Raw genomic sequence first — 14,944 nt, forward strand, 5'->3', positions numbered from 1 at the left:
TGGGGCTGCAGCTGTCTTGGGGGGCCCTCTCTGTGGGGCTCATCCTGTACCCTGTACAGCGGTGGCCCCAGAGAAGTACCATGGAGCCTTGGCTCTTTCCTCATGCGCAAGGGTACCCCTTAGTACACATTCACTGTGACTTGTGAAGAGGGTGAAGGAGTGTGGGGAGTGAGCAGAAACAGCAAAAGATGCTGATAAATGTCAACAAAAGTGAATTGCTTCTGATGGGGATCTGCTGTGGAGACTCATTAGGCCCCCTGGTGGCCAGAGCTCTGCCCCCCCCTTCCTGTGTTCGATCTCGTGAAGGGGCAAGTGTGGGGAAAGGGGATGTGGGGCCACATGTTGAGACCTGACCCCAAAGTTGCATTTGCCCTCCTGCCCCTGCTATCCCTGTGGGGCCTTCTTTCTCAAGTGGGGAACCCGCTCTGTGGGTGGCAGCTCAGACCATTGAAAGATTGCAACACTGAACCATTGAAACACCGATTCTCAAAAGGGGATCCAGGAAGGATCTTGGAAATTACAGGCCAATTAACCTTACATCTCCCTGGAAAACTGGTGGAAACTCCCAACTTGAATGCATTTAACTTGAATGATTTCAGCTTATGCTGTTGACAGCTGGCCTTTTGGAATCACACAAATTATATATGCAAAATGCAGAGAGCTTTTTGTGCAGGGTTTTCATGAGATCTTGTGGGGCTGTCCTGAGCTCCCATAAGATGTTACCAAAGCCTCCCAGAGCCCAGGAAGCAAGACCCAGGTCAGACCTGTTCAGTGCATGGCTCCAGAAGGTAAGATGGTGGGGCGGCTCCAAGGGAGTGGCTTCCCTAGGCCCGTTTCTGCAGATATGAGCCATCCCAGTCAGGGCAGACAACTCAGTGCTACCTGGACCAGTGGTCCGACCCAGGAGGAGGCAGCTTGGTCTTCTCCCAATATATGGATTTTGCTTCGTCTGGTCTCCCCTCCATCCACTTCCCAGACCTGAGCCTGCTTAGCTTCCATTCAGTGCCTGCATCCTGAGCCTTCAGACCATGTTGTGGGAGCTCTCATCAGCCTGGCGCTTGCAAGTGGGGGGCAATTCCTGCCTCCTTGGCAAAAGGGGAGGGGCTGGCCTCTCTCTCACAGAGACATGCAGAGATTTAGTGCTGCCTCACAGAGCTTTTTCCCGTCCACTGCTCCATGGGCTAATGATGTTGTTACTTGTATTTATAGCCTCTCCCCTTTTCAACTATGTTTCGTAGGCTCCCTCTGCTCTGCCTCCTCTATGTTTAAGGGCAGGTCTACAAACTCCCCCAAACCCTGCTGAACTTTGGATCTCCTAATTCAGGGCTGCTGCCTGTGATACAGCAGGATTAGGCCGCTGCCTTCATCTGCAGGACCCCTAACTCTCTGCCCCCTTTTCTCTTCCTTTCCAGGCTCCACTTCTCACTCCATGCGCTACTTCTACACAGCCGTGTCTGAGGCTGGCCAGGGGCTGCCCCAGTTCATTGCTGTGGGGTACATGGATGACCAGCCATTTGTTCAGTATGACAGTGACACCAAGGAGTATCTGTCCCTAGTTCCCTGGATAAAGAAGGCGGAGATGGAGGATCCTCAGTACCAGGAAAGGAACAACCGGAACTTTCAGGGCTCTGAGCTGGTGTTCAGGGTGGATCTGCAGACTCTGCGGAATCGCTACAACCAGAGCGGAGGTGAGTGGAAGGCAGGAGAGGCACAGAGTAACACCTCTCTCTCCCCCCCATAACGTTTCCTCCAAGGGCCAGAATTGCAGGGAGGGGGATGCTAGGAGGAAAGGAAATGGAGGGTGGGGGTCTCCACCAGGGCAGAGGCATCTCCCCTTCCCTTATTGAAGGTCTTAATGGGGGGTGGGGTGGGGTGGGGAAAGAGAATGAGACTTGGAGGGCAGAGACACCCCCCCCCCCAGTATGACACTCTCTGGACCTGCACATCCTACCAAGGAAATGTCTCCATTGTCTGCCCTTCCTTCCATGCTAGGCTTGGCTTAGGCCTTTTGAGGTGGAAATCTCTCTGGGAGGGGAAGAGAAGGGTGGGGATCCTGAGGCTGAGACAAGCAAGCCTTGAGTTCTGGTCCTGCTTAAGGAGAAGCCAGCTGCCCAGACAGAGGTGCTGATTGGCTGACCCTTCTGACCATCACCAAGCCCCTCCCACTCCCTGGCACAGTGTTGAAAGAGAAGCCTTTTTAAGGAACACAAATGGGTTTTGGGGGGCCAGAGTGGCAAATACATGGTTAAAACCATAAGCACAGTGGGCACCTGAAGTGGTGGGGTGGACAAGAGTCCCCAAGGTTCTCCTGCAGCCAGGGAGTCCCCAGAAGATCGACACTGGCAATTATTAGCCTGGGGCTGCCATGTTTAACTGTCCTGTGTCCAAAAGGAGCATTAGGCCAGAACTGGATCAGGCCCATTAATATCAGAAATAATCTGTTTCCTGAGCACTTTGGGTTGTGTTATTTTGGGAGTTTTCCCCTGTCGGATTTTAGTTGGAAAATGTATGGCCAGTTACCTGGGAGGGAAGGAGCCCCAGTGAACTCCATGGGACTTGCTTCTGAGTAAACCTGCATAAGATCCCACATTTCCAGCATTTATTATACATCTGTACTTACTTGATTGTCTAGCAGTCTACACTTAGGGACCCTTTAGAAAGGTCTTTCACCCCCTTTGTCCAGTTATGGTGATTTCTGCCCCCTGCCCCATCCAGCCTTGGAACTGTTACGACAGGCATCACTAAACTCAGTAAAAGCTGGTAGACCTCTGGCCAAAGCCTCTTGGCACACATTTTTGTTTTTTAAACTTCCTTCTGAAATGAGTCGGAAGATGTTAGTCCTTTTGAGATGTTGGTTGTGTGAAAGGAGCCAGCATGCTGGAAGGGTGGGGGGAGGCAGTTGTGTTTAGCCCCAAAGCTGAGTGACTCCCCCCTCCAATTGCAATTTTGGAGCAGAACCTCAGAAGTGGGAGCCTCTGCTGGGTCTGGAGGGAGATCTCTATGTGATTTTGCACCTTCACCTTCCAGGCTTCTATACTTCCTCACTTCCTAGGCAGGCTCCCTGCTTCAGGACTTTAGCCCAGCCCCTGACAGCACCACAGGTGTCCCAGCACTTAAAACAATAACTGCAGTGGAGGGGTAGAAGGTGGGTGAGATTGACGGGTGGGCTATGCTGTGATGTCAGCTTCACCCTCCTGCCCCTTTTGGCCCCTGGGGACAATCCTGATCTGGCCCTGAAGCCAAAGAGGTTCCCCACCTGTGACACAGAATAATGGAGGTGGAAGGAGCCTTGCCAAAGGTGTCAGCCTGAGTTTGTCCAGAGCCCTCTGGGGCCTTCGTTTCCCTTGTCAGGCTTGCAAGGAAGAAACCCAGGGGGGGTCAGCTGAGACCAAGCCAGCGCTGCCATGGGCAGCTCTGCTTTTCTTGCAGTGGGATCAGGCCTGGCCTTGCCTTGCAGGCTTCCTCTTGGGCTCCTGGGAATTCTGCTTCTCCCCCTTTTATAAATGGGGATTGGGTCTGAAATATACTCAGAGTCGCAAAGTGATTTCATGCTCTTTATTCAGCTCATAGTGGTGAGGAGGAATGAATGAAAGTCCCCTCAAAGTATCTGCTTTATATACATTATTTACACAATGGGCTGCACATGATTGGCTAATTCTGGAATTCTACTGTAAGCCAATCAGGTTGTGGATTCACTTATATCTGGAGCATGATTGGGTGGTTCCTGCCAACCAATCAGACTGCTGCATTGTTCTAGGACCAATCAGACTGATGCATTCTGAATCCTATTGTTCTAGGACCAATCAGACTGCTGCGATTTGGATCCTATTGTTCTAGGACCAATCAGACTGCTGCAGTTTCGATCCTATTCAACTCAGTACATAACAGGGTCCCTCCTGAGCCCCTGCACCTATCCATGGAAAATGCCCCATAAATGTCACCAAGGGGCGTCTCTCGTTTCCTGATCATTTCTTGCAACTGCTTAGCTCAGAAAATCCCAAACTAATGAGGAGGCCACTTCAAAGGTGCCACGGACAGCCCTGGAAATGTCATCTGATTCTATTTAAAAGCAATGTTGAAGGTATAGGTGTATCGTGATTGATCCCACTTAGCATCTTGAGGAAACGGGAGGGGAGGGAGCTTCATTTATAAAATGAGGGAGAAAGCAACTTCTGCTGAAGAAGCAATGAGACAAAGCAACTTCCCTCCAAGCAAAAGCTCCATATCCAGACCAGCTGGGGGGCTTGTGGTTTGGTTTGTTGTTTGCATAGGTCAACCACAAACCATTGTTTGAGTGCATAAAAAGAACTATGTCACCTTGGGACATGGCATTGTAGAAGATACTATTTATTTATTATTATTATTAAATATGTTGAGTAGTTCTTGAGGGAGGAATCCAAAGTAGCACTGTTACAATAATTCTACTTGCCAGAGGGAGCAATCTCCCTTCTTCTCCCCCTGCACACCTTTCTGGGGCTTCTCTTGACACCCCCCCCAACCTGATTTTTGGGGAGCACACAGGAAGGAGATGGGAAGAAAGCCCCAGTTGTGTGAGTGAGACTTGTTCCTTCTGGCTCCTGCTAGACTAACTGTGTTATGCTGAATCCAGCCCAGAAAAGCAGGATTTCCTTCGAGAGAGGCTGCTCTCATCCAAGGCTTTATATGCCCCAACTCAATTCAGCTGTAAGCCAAAGGCTCCTGAGGTGAAAGAGGAAGCCAGAATTGCAAGTGAGAGCAGCCTGGTGTCCTCTGGGACAGCCTCTCCTCCATTGCTGAGCTCCCTCAGGCTACCCAGAAGCACAAAGAGCTGTTAGGAAAACATTCTTTAAGAAACAGATAAAGGTTCCTGGAAGCTTTCAAGAGGGTTCCAGAATTTTCTTTAGCATGTAGGAGTGGCACTCTAGGCTTGATTGGTGTCAGCTGGAGGTGCAAATAAAGGGAGGAAGTTGCAGGCTGCAATTTCCGCATGAGGAAAACACACACACACACACACACACACACACAGTCAGCACGCACGTTGACAACAAGGTTGGAAGTAAGACAATGTGTGCTGCTGATACTGTGAGTTTTGCTGTGTCAGGATTGTTAATTACTGGACTGAGATTATCCCGTGCTGGAGAGAGAAAGAAGGAATGTCAATAGCTTGTATCTAATAGTAACAGACATGCTTGTGCGACCAGTCAAGCAATAAAGAAGCTCTTGACTGTGAGTTTGAGTATGACTCCTGTTCTTGTCCTCTGCCTCCGGGGAAAACTCTGCTACAGTCAGAAGTGGTTTGACCGAGGTGCCACCACACAAGCAGAAAAGCGCAGCGGAAGTGTGTGGGCGGTAACCTCTAAGAAGAGTAGCAGAACTCTGTACATGGCCAGGAGCAACCATTGCCATTTCCCATCATGTCTTGGGGTGCCAGACGTAGCTTCTCTCCATGGTTTTGTTGTGGGAAATCAGTTTGGCTGTCTGCTGACCCTGCTGGCTGGCCTAGAGGAGACAGGGCTGGGGTCCTCAGCACCCGTGGGCCCTGCCAGGGGTCTCATTGAGTCCTGTGTGATGCCACCTGCCAAGTGAAAACACCAGATCAATCCTTCAAATACTGAAATTGAAGAGCACATTTAAAAGCCACGAGCATTAACATGTTGTGGATCTGTAAAATGGGAGACTGGAGGTATAAGGATCATGCCCTCTTTGATGAAGGATTTATTAGGTGGACTTCAACTAGCTAATGTAAACCAGCTCTTCTTCTATTATCAATCAACTGAAGGTTTTATTAAAGTATTTACAATATGTATTTCCCACAAAACTGTATCAAGATAGTATACAACCTGGAAAGTTATAATAAAAATCAGGAAAAAAAATCCATAGAATGTACATAAAACATCAATAAATACTATTTATTTATTTATTTATTTGTTTGTTTGTTTGTTTATACACACTTATTGATTGTAAACCACCCCCCCAGTAAAATTAAGAAAAACTCACAACCATACTTTAAAACACCGGAAGTTAAACTACTAAAACAGATTAGAATTACCTCAACTTTCTAGGCATCTGGGTAGGCTTGTCTAAACAGGATTATTTTTTTTTAGCAGGTGCCAAAAATTCAGTATTTATTGAACGTGAGAGCTAGGGCAGGTGTTTGACATTTTTAGTACACCCAGGGCTGCATCCAATACTGTTATATTTAGAGTAGACCCATTGAAATCAGTGCATTAAAAACAGAAATGCCAAATCACTTCAGTGGGTCTACTCTGAGTAGGGTTTGCATTAGATACCACCCCAGATCTTTGATTATGCATCCAGTCCAAGTGCCACCTCTGAAAAGTGAGCCGTGAGGAAACTGCTCTGTCTGAATGTCCGGCTCCCCAGGCTGCCTTTGGCTGAGATGCTGGCAGACGGTTCCTGGCATGAGCCCAAGCGCATGCTGTGCCCCCTTCTTTCCCCTGTGCCCCCAGGAGACCCCTTGAGGCCTCACTTCCATGTTCTCTGGTCTGGGAGCCACAGGACACAGACTCCTGGTCTCTCCTCCTCTCTCCTGCGCTTCTGGATGTGGCCCTTGCGGGAGCAGAGGGAGGTGGGGCAGGGAAGGGGCACTCAGCTCTGGGGGGCAAAGAGCAGCCAAGCAAGGTCTGTCCTCTCCCCAGGAACGCTCCCAGCTCTTCACAGCATAGACTGCCCTGATGGTGCTGAGCATCAAAGGGAAGAGGCATGGCCTTTGGAAAAGCAACAACATCAGCATATAATTATTTTCACTAGGAGCAAAGAATTTAGTATATAGCCAAAGTGTCTTTAGGCACACATTTACGAACATCTGTTTGTTCCATCATTTATATCTTTATATTCCACTCCATGAGCACAGTTACCTTTCAGTTGTCCTTGAACCTGGGTTCAAATCCCTCAAATGCATCACTTGCTTAATATTACACAGTGGTACCTTGGTTCTCAAACTTAATTCGTCCTGGAAGTCCTTTCCAAAACCAAAGCGTTCCAAAACCAAGGTGCACTTTCCATAGAAAGTAATGCAAAACGGATTAATCCGTTCCAGACTTTTAAAAGCAACCCCTAAAACAGCAATTTAACACAAATTTTACTATCTAACGAGACCATTGGTCCATAAAATGAAAGCAATAATCAATGTACTGTACTATAAAATAAATAAGTCAGTATTGTAGATGATAAAAATTAAAATTATTATTTTTTCCTTACCTGCACTGATGATAGTCCCTTACCTGCACTGATGATAGTCATTGTTTGGATGGGGGGCTTTTATCCATTTCCGCAGTCACACAGTCACACAGTCACACAGTCAATAAATTGTATCAGTAGCTGAACTACTGTAACGAAAACAAATTAACCGAAAAAGCCACAAAAACGCAAAATAAATACAGTCATGCCTCTTCTTGTGAACGCTTCATGTTGCGTTTTTTTCAGCTTAAGAACACGGCAGACACGGAAGTATTTACACATGCGCAGAAGCGCCACTCTGGTTACGGACATTTCGGGGTTCGAACGGCACCCCGGAACGGATCGTGTCCGCAACCAGAGGTACCACTGTAGCAAAAACAAAAGCGCCAAATACAGTTGTACCTTGGTTCTCGAACTTAATCCATTCCAGAAGTCAGTGAGAGAGTGAGAAGTCCAGAGAGCCAGTGTGGTGTAGTGGTTAAGAGCGGTAGTTTCCTAATCTGGGGAACCGGGTTCGCGTCTCCGCTCCTCCACACGCAGCTGCTGGGTGACCTTGGGCCAGTCACACTTCTTTGAAGTCTCTCAGCCGCACTCACCCCACAGAGTGTTTGTTGTGGGGGAGGAAGGGAAAGGAGAATGTTAGCCGCTTTGAGACTCCTTAAAGGGAGTGAAAGGTGGGATATCAAATCCAAACTCTTCTTCTTCTTCTTCTTCTTCTTCTTCTTCTTCTTCTTCTTCTTCTTCGTTTGACTTCCGAAATGTTCGAAAACCAAGATGCAGCTTCTGATTGGTGCAGGTGCCCCGCAAACAATAGCCGACAGCTGCATCGGATGTTCGGCTTCCGAAAAACACTTCAAAACCGGAACACTTACTTCTGGGTTTTTGGCGTTTGGGAACCAATCCGTTTGAGAACCAAAGTACCACTGTATATCACAGCCTTTCATTTAGAAACTGCAAAAAAGATTTAACATGGGGAAAAAGATGGTGATTGCAATACAGCAGTGGTGAGAAAACCTCCTTAAAATCTTAGATTGCTACCCACATGAGCTAAATAAGCGAATTACTTGATCTGAAGACTGCAGGTTAATCCAGAGCGAGGAGTTTACATTCAGCCCATACTCAGACTTACGGTTGTCCGAAGTGAGGCTTCCCTGCGTTTTCGGTGTTTGGGAACCAAGGCACCAGTGTACAAAAGTACTTGTATTGCAGGGCAGGGGGGACACAATAATGGGAAATGCTACAAAAAAAAGACTCTGCAGTGGCAGGCACAGGTGTCTTCCCTCCACCCTCCATGCCTGTTATTTGTGGCACAAAACAAGGATGCCAGCTGACGCGTGGCTCTCTCCCTGGCACCGTTGGCATTGACTTTGTGGGGGTGGGGGGCGGCCGGAGTCTGCAGTGCTGGAGACGACGGGAAGGAAGAATGGTGTCCCTATTCCACAGGGAGATGGGGGTTCCCACAGGGATGCTGGCTGTCAGCCCCCCTTTCTCCTGGGAGTCTTTCAGAATCCATCAGGTTGTCTGGACTGCTCACTCCACCTGCTGGGGGGCTGATAGAGAACGGGCCCCCCCACATCTGGTAGCTGCTCTTCTTAAAAACCTGCCTTACCCCATGGAACTGACTGCCAGGAAAAAGTCCCTCAAGAAGAGAGTTCAGAAATGGGCAGCCAGGATCACCAACAGATTTTATTTTATTTTATTTCACGATTGTAACTACCCGATCCTCTGCATGTTTACTTGGTAGTAAGTCCAACCCCACTCAGTGTGACTTACCTTCAAGTAAATATGCAAAGACAAATATACGTAACATCTAATGGGAGAATCAAAATGATCTGTTCCATTTAAGGATTATGGGACTACAAAATGATTCATTCAGAAGACAACACAACTAAAATGAAATTGGGGGGGGGGGATAATGGGGGTTAACTTTTTAAATGTTGCTGTTGTTTTGAAGATTTGGCGGTAGCCCCCTGGGGTGGGCAGGAGGGTGCAGAGACCCGCCATCTTTGACAAGGGCAGCCTGGCTTCTGCTGAGAAGGGGGGCCATTTTGAAGTGGGGCAAACCCCCCTTGCGACTTCCCTTTCCCTCCCAGGCTATGAGGAAACTTCTTTTTCCAAAGGACCTTCCATGACTTTCCTTCTTTTAGGGAAAAGGGAGAGAGATGGAGGGGAAGAGGAGACCTCTTCTCTTGAAAGGGCCCCCAATGTGTGGGTCTCCCCCTTCCATGTTGCCCCTTTCCTCTTTCTATGGGGGGGCAGCTGAGGCGTCTCTCCAAAAGGGGCAAGATCCTGAGGAGCAGAGCTGGGGGGGAAGACGGAGAATCCACTAGGAATTGGGGGGGGGGGAGAAAGTGTGGGGCGATGAGAGAGGGTGGAGCAATTAAAGGGGGGGCTTCATAGGCTCAGGATTGTAGTGTTTGCCTCAGTGAGCCTTCAGAAAGACACAATGCTGGTTGATTTTTCTCCCCTCTGACTGCTGCCCCTTCCCTGAGTCTGAGGGAAATAAATTCTTTTTCCTGGACACTTTTGCTGATGGGGGAGGGGCTTTTCTGACCCCCCTTGACCTCCTGGGCCTCTTTTGGTCCTTCCAGGGATCCACACCTTTCAGTGGATGTACGGCTGTGAGCTGAGTTCAGACGGGCGCAAAGGAGGGCATTTCCAGTACGGCTATGATGGGAGAGACTTCATCGCCTTCGACAAGGAGACCCTCACTTCGACGGCAGCTGATATGGGGGCCCAAGTGACCAAGAGGAAGTGGGATGCTGACAGGGCCCTGAACCAGTTCAGGAAGCGCTACCTGGAGGAGGAATGCATTGGGTGGCTGCAGAGATACCTGGAGTACGGGAAGGAGACTCTGCTGAGGACAGGTAAGGGGGGGGCAGTGGGGAGGGGAGGGGGGCTCAGTGGGGCAGTTTTCCTACAAATTTCCCTTCCCCCCCCTTAACAGTCTTCCTTTCTGACCAAACAGCAAACACTTTTCTTGGTGGGGGAGGCAGAAACAAGTTTGGGCCTCTGGGAGGAGAAAGGGGGTCACTTCAGAGTATGATGTGGGGGGGGGATGCTTAAAAACAGCCCCCCCATGCCCCTTTTGCTAGGATGACGGATGGCAAAAGACAAATGGGGGGAGGGGGCAGAAAGAAACAGCAGGGAAGGGGCCAGGAAAGCAAAATGCGTTTTAAATTCAGTAAAAAAAGAAAATTGAAATGGACAGATTTGAGGCGGGATACAGAAAAACCCTTTGCCTTTACACTTGGGTAGGGGAAAGTGGGGCAGATTGATGCAGAAAAATCCACTCTCATATTTTATGTACCAAAATGAGTCAAATAAAAAAAAATTTGCTTTATGCGTGGCATAACTAATCAATATTATAATAGCAATCAAAAGAACCATTAAAGTTAGAAGATAATGAGAATATAATGACTTGAGTAAAAAATGGGTTTTGTATCATTCTGCCCCAACTACAGGGCACTTTGATACAGTGGATGGGGCACTTTGATACAAAGAGTAAATTGTATGAGAATGGTAATTATTTACAAAAATGTAATGAACAAAACAATTTTTATTATGAGAGCTCATAATCAGCCCTACAATTTGTTACTTAAAAACCTAAATTACGTATCAAAACTAACACAGTTTCACACATGTCATAGACTTTACGGCAGGTTTTCTTAACAAAACATCAAAACTTGTATTAATCTTTCCTCAAACACCTATCCATTTAAAGAAAAACTTTGGAAAAAGTTTTAAAAGTATAGGAAGTCACATTAGGTAGTCAAAAAATATGCTTAGAAAAAATAATATATTTCCTTAACATTTAGCTTCTTCTGCACATTATATCCACTGAAGTCAAAAGAAAAAGTATAAAGAGATGATGTTTGAGATGTGCCCTTTGAGAAATTTGGTTTTGGCAACTGCAAAACAGCATCCTTGAAATCAATGCTTGCCTTATCTTCTACAATGGGGAAGACAAACATACAAGATGCTGGATATTTCCTGAGATAAGACACTTGATAATCTGTCATTTTATATTTAGAAATGACTTTGGCTACGTAGTAAACAACAGTTTGTTTGTTTTTCACATTTCACGAGTAGGAAATCAGTTTAGAGATTTCATGCAAACTTGTATATTGGGGCACTATTGTACACTAGCGGGGCCCCATGTCTTAGTGTATCAAAGCGCCCCACCGGACATTTTCAGAAAACTAACAATTATTAATAAAACCACTGAACATATTTTAAAATCACGTGTAATCCTGATTACTGAGTGGGATAATTTACCTTTGGTATTTTAAAATCTTAACTAAACGACGAAAAACAACATTGGAACACTTTTACACATAATAATAATAATAATAATTTTTATTTATATCCTGCCCTCCCCAGCCGAAGCCGGGCTCAGGGCGGCTAACAACAATAAAATAGTACTTCACGTAATTTTTTAGTTGGCCGCGCTAAAAACACACCTCTCGTCAAATGCCAGTGGAGAACTGGCGGGCCGCGCGGTCACAACTGTCATACTCACACATGTATAGACACGTTTTAGTGATGTCACGACACGAATAACGTTTGTCGATATTGAAATATTGTTGGTGTATCAATGTGCCCCGTCTCCCCCTGCATACCTATGGGGAAAGTCTTTAAAATTAAATTAAATAACCTTTTTTTAAAATAGAAAATGTGTGGGGAGCCCATGAAATATGGATGCAGCCCCCTCACTAAGTCTGTAGGTTAGCCACTCGTGGCCTAGAAGCAGAAAACCTGCACATAGTGAGAGAGTATGGGAATTCCCTCTTCTACTTTCCTATATTTTTTATTTGTGAGCAATTTTACTTTTTCCCATGGGGAACATTCAATCCCGTGCCTTGAAATGGTACAGTCCACTCTTCTGCCTTCAGGAATCTTGCGCAGGTGCCAATCAGATGATCAAGTGTTTTGACTGGCTTTCTTCCTGTCTCTATTAGCTTTGCTAATATGAATATTACCATATTTTTTGCTCCATAGGGCGCACCTAGTTTTTAGGGGGGGAAATCAAGGGAAAAAATCTTATTTCCCCCCCAGCCCCAAAGAGGCTGCCGAAGGGGTTGCGCGCGGCTGTGTCATAAGCCAAGGCAGCCAGCGGGATGGATCCTGCTGGCTGTTTTGGATTACTCTTTAGCCCCACACAATATCTCCCTGACGGGAGAGGCTGCGCAGAGCTAAAGAAGCCTGTACGCCCACCCCCTTCCCACCATCTTTTTGTTTTTTACAATATTTTTGGCAAGTGCGTAAAGCTGTATTTCCACAAGTTAAATGTGCGTAAGTTGCTGGCTTACTGGGCCTCCTGGTCTGCCCTTTCCACTCCAGGGGAGGCTGCCGTGGAGAAGGGAGATGGGCCCTTTCCAACCTCAAGGGACCCTTTCAGGGCAGGCGGGAGAACTAGAAAGGAGCTCTGTCTTTCCCAGGGCTGTTGGCTTTGCTCACTAACTATTGGGCTGAAAAGTCACAGAGAACAGAGAGCAGCGAGTCCAGCATTTCTTCCCCCTCAAGAGAGGAACCAGGATCAGCCTCAGCTGCCCTCAGTTCATGACTTGCAACTTGGAAGGATCTGAATGAATCCCGCCATTGGGGACCGGGTGAAATTTGCCCCCTCAGCCTAGAGGCAGCTCCCTGGGACACTCTTGGAACCACAAGTTGTGTTAAAGCTTTTTAAGATGATAAATTAATTTGTGCCTAATCCTCCCTCCCAAAGGAGTCTGCTTTGGCAAGCAAAGGATAAAACATCTAAAAACTGTTCCACCATAGACACTGACTGGGGAAGATGCCAAGGGAGGTTGAGGAATCCCATTTATTCACAGTTCTTTTTAATTTCTGCAGATGTGAGATTCTGACTAGGTTGCCCCTTGGGTCCCTGCTCCTCTGCTCTTGAAAAATACAGGATTCCTTCAGGCCCCCCCTTGTGGATGTCTCTCTGTTAACCCCAATGCGGCCCTTTTTGCAGAGGCTCCGGTGGTGAAGGTGACCAGGAAGGCAGACTATGACGGCCTGGAGACCCTCGTTTGCCAAGTCCACGGCTTCTACCCCAAGGAGATTGAGGCCAACTGGGTGAAGGACGGGGAGGTCTGGCAGGAGGGCACCCTCCGAGGATTGGTCGCCCCCAACTCGGACGGGACCTACTATCTCTTGCTCAGTGTCCAGATCGACCCCGAGGAGAGGGAGCGCTTCCGGTGCCGCGTGGAGCATGACAGCCTGGAGAAGCCTCTGGACGTGGCCTGGGAGAAGGAGCCTGGTGAGAGACAGACAGACAGACAGACAGGAGGGGAAGGGGTGGGCTCTGGGAGGGGGGTTTCCACCCAACTCCTCCCTCCAGCAGCAGCACAGCTCAGATGGGGAACTCACACAGGCAGGGCAGAGGAGACCAGGGCTCACTCAGTAGCGCTACGGACTTCAGATTCCACCCAAACAAAAAAACCTGGACATTTGGCCCCATTTTAAGAATCTGTCTGGACAGACATTTTAAGTCTGAAAAAGAGGGCGTGCCCAGGAAAAACCGGACATACGGCAATCCTACACGCTTCTTCCTAAGGGTTTGTGTCTCCCCTGAAGGCCTGTAATGCTGGGCTCTGGGGGGTCTCAGAGGGGAGGGAATCCCTTCCTCTCAGGGTCCGGACAGAGAATGCTGAAGCGCCTGAGCAGGAGGAGACCTGCTTTTAAGTCTGGAGTCTGTGATGAAACAGGTGTGCCTGTCAACTGTCTTCCTTAAATGAATTGATTAGTTTGAAAAACTCTAATGCTGGACTCTGGTGGAAAAAATCTCCCTTGTATCGGGGCCACTACAGAGAGGACCTTGGCCTGTCAGGAGGCAGAAAGAGTCCCTGCTTTGCACACGTAAAATCCTCCTGGGCTCATAGCTCAGCACCTCCACTCCAATCTCCTGCTTGAGGCCTTGGGCAGCTGCTGCCGCCAGTCTGAATAAAAATGTCTCTTGTCTCCTTTCAGTCAACCTGGGGCTCATTGTGGGAGCCATTCTGGGTGTCATGGTGGCCATCCTGCTGGTCTCTGGGATCATCTTCTTCATCCGCAGTAAGTAACCCCTGGATGTGTTTGCTGCCTCTCCTGTTCTCTGTCTCTTCTGTCTTGGCCTCCGACTGGGAATCTGCTGGTGGAGCTTCCTGGCAACTGCCCCTTGTATCCCTACAGAGACCCCTCCCCATAAAACACCCTTTGAACATGAACCAAAAGTCCTGTTGGCCATTCCTTTGTGCTCACTCTGTGCTCAGGAAATTCACTATCCACCTGACGTTTTAATCCAACCTAAACCTTCAGTCCTGTACACACTTAGCAGGGAGCCTTCCTTACACATCTTTAGGCCCCAGGCAAAAATGTTTCTCTCGAACCAGGCCTTGAGCTTTTTAAATGTGAGTTACTGGTTTGTTTTTGTTTTATTATGTATTCTGTGCTCTCATTTTGTATTTTTATTTGGAGAATCACCGAAATAATCCGAATATGAATGAGTGAAGGGACTGGATAATGTTTCCTTCCACCCTCTTGGAATTTGTCCACTGCCTCGTTTCCCCATGTTGATTTTTTTATTTAATTTCCTCAATTTTTTCTACTTCTTTGTAAAATGAGCTCCTTGAAAAGCTGACCTTCTGGGCTCCCCTTCCTTGGAGGTGTTTGGAAGAGACAAGAGGAGCATCTGCTGGGAAGGTTTCAGCATCTGAGAGCCAGATTGTCAAAATGGGATTGCGTGGCCTCTGGAGGTCCCTTCCAGCTCTGACCTTCTGCT

The 14,944-nt window shown here is 47.8% G+C and overlaps 2 protein-coding genes across 9 annotated transcripts in view; one reads left to right on the forward strand and one right to left on the reverse strand.

The window, feature by feature from the left end:
• TAP2 (transporter 2, ATP binding cassette subfamily B member) overlaps window positions 1–14,944 on the reverse strand; it is a 73,955-nt gene that overhangs the window by 34,975 nt on the left and 24,036 nt on the right. The window lies entirely within an intron of this gene.
• LOC310670459 (major histocompatibility complex class I-related gene protein-like) overlaps window positions 1–14,944 on the forward strand; it is a 36,515-nt gene that overhangs the window by 19,385 nt on the left and 2,186 nt on the right. For 4 of the 7 annotated variants that reach the window (XR_014507575.1, XM_083425852.1, XM_083425853.1 and 1 more), the window contains 4 exons: window positions 1,413–1,688; window positions 9,771–10,046; window positions 13,157–13,444; window positions 14,155–14,238. Coding sequence is in view for 6 of the 7 variants with exons in the window: in XM_083425852.1 (XP_083281978.1) it covers window positions 1,413–1,688; window positions 9,771–10,046; window positions 13,157–13,444; window positions 14,155–14,238 (924 nt within the window). In the remaining variant the exon portion in view is untranslated. Of the gene's footprint in view, window positions 1–1,412; window positions 1,689–9,770; window positions 10,047–13,156; window positions 13,445–14,154; window positions 14,256–14,944 lie in introns of all 7 variants that reach the window. The other 3 variants (XM_083425848.1, XM_083425850.1, XM_083425851.1) reach the window with 2 other exon arrangements.

This window comes from Podarcis tiliguerta, assembly GCF_965153285.1.
Source record: "Podarcis tiliguerta genome assembly, chromosome: 2".
NCBI lineage: Eukaryota > Metazoa > Chordata > Lepidosauria > Squamata > Lacertidae > Podarcis > Podarcis tiliguerta.